The sequence below is a fragment of the Ursus americanus genome, chromosome 6, assembly GCF_024610735.1.
Source record: "Ursus americanus isolate L20-20 chromosome 6, mUrsAme1.1.p, whole genome shotgun sequence".
Lineage (NCBI taxonomy): Eukaryota > Metazoa > Chordata > Mammalia > Carnivora > Ursidae > Ursus > Ursus americanus.
In genome coordinates this window covers 54,820,339-54,828,862 of record NC_142132.1, presented here as the reverse complement: position 1 = coordinate 54,828,862, position 8,524 = coordinate 54,820,339, and the positions used below count along the sequence as shown (strand labels likewise).

The 8,524-nt window shown below is 56.2% G+C and overlaps 1 protein-coding gene across 1 annotated transcript in view; it reads left to right on the top strand.

The window, feature by feature from the left end:
- The first annotated feature begins 1,679 nt into the window (after positions 1 to 1,679).
- COL13A1 (collagen type XIII alpha 1 chain) overlaps positions 1,680 to 8,524 on the top strand; it is a 79,948-nt gene continuing 73,103 nt past the window's right edge. The window contains exons 1-3 of the mRNA XM_045783254.2: positions 1,680 to 1,700; positions 4,478 to 4,513; positions 7,058 to 7,084. Coding sequence (XP_045639210.2) covers positions 4,499 to 4,513; positions 7,058 to 7,084 — 42 coding nt within the window. The 5' untranslated portion in view covers positions 1,680 to 1,700; positions 4,478 to 4,498. The remainder of the gene's footprint in view (positions 1,701 to 4,477; positions 4,514 to 7,057; positions 7,085 to 8,524) is intronic.

Sequence of the window (8,524 nt, the reverse complement as noted above, 5' to 3'; positions counted from 1 at the left end):
GGGGAGTCCCTGCACCACCTCCTCTGGGATGTCCTCAGGAACAAGGGCCAGAGAGGGGATGACTTATTCCTGATGCTGCCCGGGTTTGCCTGAGCAGCCCTGTAGCAAATGGGCTTGGACTCCAGGGAGCACCCCGAGCCCCACTCCTGGTTCTACCTGGGGTTCACAGGAAGAGCAGGATGTCTGGAAGGAGAGAAACCACATCTGGTAGCAAAGTCTCTGCAGGGAGACCCCCAAGGCCAGCTCCACACACCTGCCGATGCTCTTCTCCAGTAACCATTATAGCTAGCATTTATTTAGCACTTGCTGTATGCCAGCCCCTATGTCTCACATACATTATCTCATGTGATCCTAAGAGATAGCTGTCATTGTTCTCCCATTTATGAGATGAGGAAACTGAGATACAGGGGGGCCGAGCAGCTCATTCAGGTGCTGACTCGGGAGTGACAGGGCCAGGATTTGAGCACAGGCAGCCTGACTCCAGAGCCCAGGCTTGTAACGAAATCCTTCCTACTGTCTCTGTTACCACCTCTCCTGGACCCCGTGCTCCAGCCCTGCCAGCGCCGCGTCTCAGCTCCAGAAGCTCTCTGCAGGTGTTTCCTCCCCTTTACGAGGTGCTCCATGATGCCCCGAGGCATCATTTGAGCCCTTTCTCGGCCAGCCTCTTGTAGCAGATCCATCTGGAAGTTGAGTACCAGAACCAAAAAGACATGCTTTTCTCGGGATTTGCTTGGTTTCGGAACCACCTGCTCTGCATGTTGCTCTGATGGAAACTATCAGCACTGGTAGACATGCTGTTGAAGGTCTTCCTCTTTCTCGTGGGATTTCAGATCTGTTACATGGAGCCTTTACTCTGGGCCCAGGTCTGTGCGAGGCAGCAGTACTAGGGCAATCGGGAAAGGGCTGAAAGACACTGCTGTGGTCAGTGAAGACGCTCCGGGAACCACACAGGGCCAGGCCTCACGCATGATGGAGACCAGGTTCCTGCCTCCCGCCCAGCACTGGCTTGTCACGGAGAGGCCTGAAGCTGGTTGGAGGCATCAGAGGAAGGATGTCCACCTGCCTCCCTCACCTACCATCCAAACAGAAGGGAAGAGGCCCCTGGAGCGCCCCCCACCCCCACCCCCGGCTCCGTGGTCATGTTCCATGAACACAGATGGAGCTGTGGCGGACCTGGTTCATCAGAGCAGACATCTGGCTTCTGTGTGGTGGGACAGAGAAGACCCAGCCCTGACCCCCTCAGGCCCTTTCCCAGGCCAGAGCCAGCACGCTGGAGGGGTAGAATATCGCACTGCCTGAGACAGAAGGCTCAAAGAGGGGGGAGGGGTCGGTGAGACCCACAGCCCTAATGATCCTTGAGTTATGAGGGGCAGAGACATGGGAGGGAACATTCTAGTCCTTCTTTTCCTTGTATCTTCCCTGGGTCTGACATGGAGGAGACCCCCACTAACTGCTTTTCTGAATGAATGAATGAATGAATGAATGAATGAATGAATGCTAAAACTGAAAGGAAGCTTAGTGATCAAGGTCCTGCCTTCCTTTTGTTCATAAAATAACAAAGGCTCCGCGAGCACAAGTGACTTCAGGCCACACAGCTGGCTGGGCAGTGTGGAATGCTCAGGTATTAATACCTTGACCTTCGAAAACCTCGCTCTTTCCCCCCTTTATTTCAGGGTCCCGCTGGAAGACCTGGCCTCCCAGTAAGTAGCTTTCATTTCTTCCTTCCTGCTGTCCTCCCACCAAGGGCTGGCTAGGTGGGCTGGCGCTTTCCTTCAGGTGTGGCTGGTGAGGCCTCGCTCCAGCCCCTCTAACCTACAGCCGAGGGCAACAGGGCAACGCTCCTGGGTAGCCCTCCTGGGGCCCCAGGCAGGCAGATGACAGCATGCAGGCCCTTCCAAGGCTGGACCTGACCTCTAGACTGAACACCCTCCAATGGGGGGCGGGAAGGGGAGGCAGCCCCCCGGCCTTACTGCCTATCCTCCTACATACCAGTTTAGCTTAAGACTGCTGCCCCTCCTTTGTTCTGTGACCTCTCGTGAAAGGAGACTCAAAAACTTTGTCACCTTCCCCCCAGTTACTGTTTCTGAATGCTAGAGAGGCTGAGCCAAGTAACCATGGGGCCTTTGGATTAAAAGTAGAAGTAATACTAATAGCCGTCTCTTATTGAGACCCTAGCACAGGCCAGGCACTACGCTCGTCACTCTCCGTATATCAGATTTGTTCAACTCAGTGAAATGGCTGTTATCATACTCATATTATAGATGAGGAAACTGAGACTCAGAGAGGTAAAATACCTTGTCCAATTGTCCAAGCTTCAGTTGACACCTGTGGGCACCATCTTGTCACACACATTTCATACTCTGTTTCCTGCGGTCTGTGCTTGACCTTTGAGAACGGTCTTTAAAGTCTTCAAAGACATGGCTCTGTGGGATGTAGCCTGGGGCATAGATGCATTGAGCGCTAGATACCGTGAGCCCTAGGATGGCTGGGGAGTCGGGCAAGATGCGGTTGCCAGCCAGAGGGCCAAGGTGGGGTGTGGAGGGCAAACCGGGGCTGGCATCAGGTTGCCCTCCCTGCGCAGAGGGCCACATCCATTGGATTCCAGACCCTCCTGTGCATCCCAGTTACTCTTCTTTTAGACATGAATTACACTGTAACCCCTGGACTAATCTAGCAGCTTCTAGAATTCATGTCCAGCAGTGACTTTCTTAATGAAATGCATGTGGGAGGGTGTTTAGCCTTGAAACTGGAAACTCTCCCTGTAAGTACTGAGCCCCGGAGCAAAGGAGGACGGCCCAATCAGTCCCATGAAATCCAAGGAGGGGGAAAATCAGATGACTGGGGAGAACGTGGGCAGAGTTTGTTTTTTCTGACAATGTCCACCTTTAAAAAGCATTTGGGGGCAATTCACAGAGCAGGGGCTGCTGCACGGAGTTCCCAGTCTCTGGCCCTTCCATGCCTGTCCCTAACCCGAGCATTTTATGGCCAGGACTGCAAAGAACATTAGTTTTAAAAAAGAAATGAAGAGAAACCAAAACACACATCCTGCAATATCATTCAAAAGCCCAAGAGTGGGTGGGCCGTGTGGGTGCCATAGCCAGCATGCGGCAGGCCTGGTGTCCTCAGCAGGAAGGGTGGACCGCCGATCCCCGGGTCCTTGTCCCCCTCATACTTCCATGTGGGGGAAGCTGGGAGGGACCCGCCAAAAGATTTGCTGCTGCCAGCCCCTTGTGAAATGCAAAAAGTGTGAAGCACACGCATGCTTGCACAATTCACTTGCCCGCAGCCGTGCTGGGCTCACTCCCCATAGACACGGCTTATGCAACAAGCCCCAGGTGCCAAGCCCTGGGAGAAGGATTTCCAGGGGCACCATCTCCTGACCTCCTCCCAGCAGCCCCTTGAGAGAGACACAGGTGCTCAGGCAGGTACAGAAACAGATCCAGGCTTATCACCAACACCGCTGCCCCGCCACACTTTTGCAAAGGTGAACGATTTACAAGCGACACCACCGGCCTGTGTGTAAGACCCTAATTTCAGAGCCCTTGCTGTCCCCGGGTGCATCCACATACATCCTGAGATGCTAACTGTCCCTCAAGGCATGTTGCCTCGATGGGGTCAGCAGACACAGAACCGCCCCAGAAGTGCTCACAGCCTTCAGGGGAAGCCACAAGCCCAGCCCTCTCCTGCCCAGGAAGCCAGGACAAACACCGTCTGATTTTTGGACCCCGTTGCTTTCCGTCCTTCTAGACTCCTAGCGAACCCCAGGCCCCACCCCAGATTTTACGATGTCTGCACACGTATGATTGCAAAAAAATATTTTCTACCAAAAGGGAGAGGAACAAAATTTACTAAACAGATTTCCAGAGTGAGAAGATGTAAACCCTGGCTACGAAACAAAGCGGATCCCTTCGAGCCCTGAAACTCGTGATGCAGCCATAGCCACGTGACTCACCGTCCTTCCTGTCGGTGCCAGGGTTGGCCGAGAGGAGGGCAGGGAGAAGGGCTCTGTCATAGCCTTCTCGGACAGAGGGCCTGGGGAGGAGTCGGGGGACGGGGGCACTGCGCCTCAGCTCTGGCACGGAGAGACCGCTCACCTGTCACGTGGGGCCACCACTGCCCCAGCTCTGTGCCTTGGAGTTGAGTGGGACGAGGATACGGCACATCCTGGCCATAGCCGGACTAGACTGTGACAGCAGAAGTCTAAGAGAGGAAGGGCCTTGGACCCCTCATGAAACACATAGGGAAACTGAGGCTCAGGCTGGGGACCAGACTCCCGCATTAGTGCACTTTGCGCCGCACCGTGCTGAGTACAGATGGTGACGGGGGCGGTGGCTTGCCTGACAGTCCTTGGGGGCTGAGTGGGCATCATCCCAACCCTCCATGCAAAGCAGGTCTTGGGGGCATAGCCAGCCCACGGGGTCCTTCCCACGCTGGCCCAGCTCCAGCCACATCTAATTGTTTCTGCCTCCTTCATCAGGGGGACAAAGGTGCCATTGGGATGCCTGGACGTGTGGTGAGTTGGCGCATTCGTACCCGCTTGGGTGGCAGTCGCTTGCTTCTTTGTGCCGGCCTGCCCTGCAAACCATGGCAACCCCCCAGCCCCAAGGAGGGGGTCAGACCCCTCTCTTCCCCCACCCGAGTCAGCTTCAGAGAGGGACAGGAGGAAAGAAGTTTTATTCCAATCCTTCCCTGCGTGTGACTTTACTCTGCAGACAGCTGCCATGGCAAAGGAAAAATCCAAGAAATGGCACTGATAAACTTCTTTGTCGATCACCTGCCGGCTGGTCGGCAAGATGAGGCCCAAGCCCCTCCTGACATCAGGAGGACTCCCGCTCACTCCTTCCCCACCCCCGAGGCCGGAGCTCACCGAGCTCACCGTCAGATTTGCAGCTGCTCTGCGACCACCCCCAGCAAGAGCAGCAACCAAGGGCGAGAGAGGCCGCCTCGGGAAGCACTACGGAAGCTGCAGTGGAGCGGGCGCCCAGAGGCGCCCTCCCTAGACAGAGGCAGAAGCCGCGGGGACAGTGCTGGCTCCCAGGCGGTCCTCCAAATCCTCCCCGGGAGCCTGGGAGTTAGACGCTGAGTGTTTCCTGCTGAAAACTCCAGATGAAGAAAGGGAAACTGGACTGTTGGACAGGGAGGGTATAGCTCGGAAGTGGGACAGCCGGCACTAGGCCTCAGGGTCCCAGCGCCAGGCTTGTCCCGGGTGGCTGCCGGCCTCCAAGGGGCTAGAAGGAGCAGCTCAGGCCCTGGGGGCAGCCCGAGGGGCTGATGGCCACACGCTGGCCTCACCAGCACCGAGCGAGTCTAGGACGTGCCCAAGCTACTCTCTCTGCCTACCCCCAACTCCCCGACAGCCATCAGCCTCCACCTCCACCCCGGCTCCCTGGGGCCCCCCGATTACCCCCACACCATCCTTCTATGCCACTCACGTGGCTTGCCTCCTGACTTCACCTCCTCTCGGGTTGGGGTTAAGGCTGGGTATGGCACCCTTGCGGGGGTTTGCTTGCCCGGTGTGAGCCCGGTGCTGGGAGAAAAGGCTTCCGAATCACAGCTAGCGCCCGAGAGCACTCACTGTGCGCTGGGCGTCGTGCGGAGAGCCTTGCACATTAGCTCATTTGGTCCCAAGAACAGCCTGAGGTAGGCACACAATCTGCCCCCATTTCTCAGATGAGAAAAGCGAGGCTCAGAGGTTAAGTGTCTTTCTTGAGGTCCTGCCTGACCCTAACCTTCTGCTTCAGTTCTCTCACTCCAAACCCTGAGTCCCCCAGGCTGTCACTGGTCCTTTCCTGTGCGTGGCGGGGAGAAAACAGCCAGCCAGCCTTTCTCAGGGGCTCGCTGTGCATGGGCCTGCGGCAGGCACGCTCTCCACCGGAGCCTCCCAGGAACCTGTCCTATTGATAAGCATGTAAAGACTCAGTTTGCCCAGGATTGGGGGGGTGTGTGGAGCTGGGGTTGGCACCCAAGCTGTCAGACACTGAGATCCTGGCTTCTAACAGGTAGGCCTCAGGAATTTCTACCCCGAGTGCCGCTGCCAGCCCGCAGAGAAGGCTGCAGAATGCAAAGGCCTCCCTCCTTCCTGCCTTCCTCCTTGGGCCCTCATGGACATGTGCCCCCAGGAAGTGTCCGTCTGAGCTGAGTTTGGACCCTCAACAGTGGGGCCAGGAGGGAGGGCCACAGGAGGCCCCCAGTTCTTTCTACAGAAGGCTATTTTCAAGCCACTTGGGGGTTTTCATGCTGCTTCTGCTATTTTCAATGTGACAATGGACCCATTTGGCTGCCCAGTGGGAGTCCTGGCCCGAGCCACCTGATAAGGAGCGTGGCCCCTGGGTGTGAAATGCCTGAGTTGACCTTGTGGTTCTCACCAGAGCGGGTCCACTGGCTTCTGTGAGTTAGGGTAGATTGGAGCTGTCTATCTGCGGATCGCCATGGTTACAGGCACCCTCGGTGACCGCCCAGTTTCCTCTGCATCCCAGACCCACTCTCCATCCTCCCAGATGTCTGCGTCCTACTGTCTGTCGTCCGTACTCCTCCATTCCCTCTCCCGCCATCTTGCCTGGCCGGCCCTGACGACTCCTGGCGTGTGCAGCTTGGCAAATCTTTGTGCTTGGTGCTCAGCTGGACCTTCAGACCAACTAAACGCCACCTCGCAACACAGTCCTCGGGCAAGCCTCCCTCACGCCCACTCCCCCCAAGCCGCCACCACCTCAAGTGACCCAGTCAGCTGGGGACATGTCTTCTCATGGCTTCTCAGGCAGATTTTCTGACCTGGATGCGTTTCTCTCTTGCTCTCTCTCTCACACACACACATAAGGCTCCTGCCGCTGTTTCTCTCGGTTATCCGGAAGGCCGGCTGGGGCAGTAGCCATCCATGCACTGTGCTTCTTGGATGTGGGACCTGTCGTGTGTCAACATCTGTGTTTTGTTTTGTTTCTTACTTCACAGCGATTTCCTGTGTTTGGTCATTGTGCCTTTAACACGGATTCTTGTGTGTGCCTCTCTCATCCTTTCTTTTTTCTCCTCCCCCTCCACCCTGTGTTGCATGTGGCTGCCCCAGGGAGTAAAGGGCCAACCAGGCGAGAAGGTGAGTCCTCACTTTGCCCTCCACTCTTCCGCCCCAGTCTCTTCCCCTTGGACTCTTGGGGATCCTTCCAGAGGCCCCCATCTCAGCAACTCCCCCCGCCCAGCACGCAGGCCCCAGCACTCTGCCCTCACAGGCTCTCCTGGCCCAGTGTCCAGGCCCCTGACTCCTGTCTAAGGGCCCACCTTCCCTGCTGCATGGGTCTCCCCACACCGAGGCTGCCTATGGCCTCGCCGTCCCCCTTCCCCGAGGCAAGGGGAGCACAATCGCTGTTTGGGGCAGCTGGTTCTAGTCCCTCCCCAGCACTGCTGGTGCCCTCGGACATAGAAATTCTCTTCGTGCTGCCCCAGAGAGACTCCCAGGGCCATAGAGCAGAGACCCCTCAGAAGCCAGAAGCCCAAGAGACCATTCTGGAGCATTAGCCCTGGTGGATCCTGAGGGATCAGAGAACAACACATCTAACCAGTTCACTTTACAGAGAAGGAAACTGAGGCCCAGAGCAGGGGTGGGGCTTGCTGAAGGTCCCATAACAATAACGACAAGTGGGGCTAGAAGCCAGACCTCCTGATGCCCAACTCAGCACTTCCTTGCCTGTACGTGGCCGTGTGCGTTTTCGAGAGTCCCTCCGTCTCCAAAAGAATGACAATGGCAGCAAAATATGAGCAGCTGTGACGTACTAAGCTGTCAGGTGCAGAGGTGTTTTGCCCCCATTCTCCCAACTAACACTCATACAGCCCTTCCAGGGAGTTGAATATTCTTATTTACATGAGAGAGAACTGAAGCACAGAAAGGCAGCTTCACAGACCCAAGGTCACACAGCAGCAAGTGACAGAGCTGGAGAGGAGCCCTGGTGCGTCTGATTCCAAGGCTGGGTGTCCTCACCGTTGTGCTATGCAGTCCTCCAAATAGAACGAAAACTGTCATTCGGTCCCACCCTCACAGGGTCCCCTCCTGGGGCTCCACGCTGCCCGGGAGAAAGACGAGGGACACAATCATTGCATAAGGACAATTGCAAACACTTGCTAGCCCCTTCATGCACCAGGCATCCTTTTAAGCACTTTACAACATCATCTCATGAAACTTTCACACCCGTCCTATGAGACAGGTACTATTATCCCTCTCTCTGGTTACAGATAAGGAAACTGAGGCAGAAGGAAGTTAAGTAGCCCACGGTGACACAGCTGGGAGGGAGCAGAGCCGAGCTTCAAACCCAACGGTTCTGGCTGGTTCCTAGCCATTACACTACCCTGCCTCGTGTAACAATTACTGCGTCATTGCCGTGGTATAAACAGTTACAAATTGGAGATCACTGCTCACCTGGGTGTGAGGCATGACAGTCACAAATGCATTTAGGCCCTTTGCTTCGGAGGGTAGCAGAGCAGCCCTCAGCATCCAGTTCGCAGAGGACGGATGTGGGCTGGGAGAGCTTGCCTGGCAGACTTG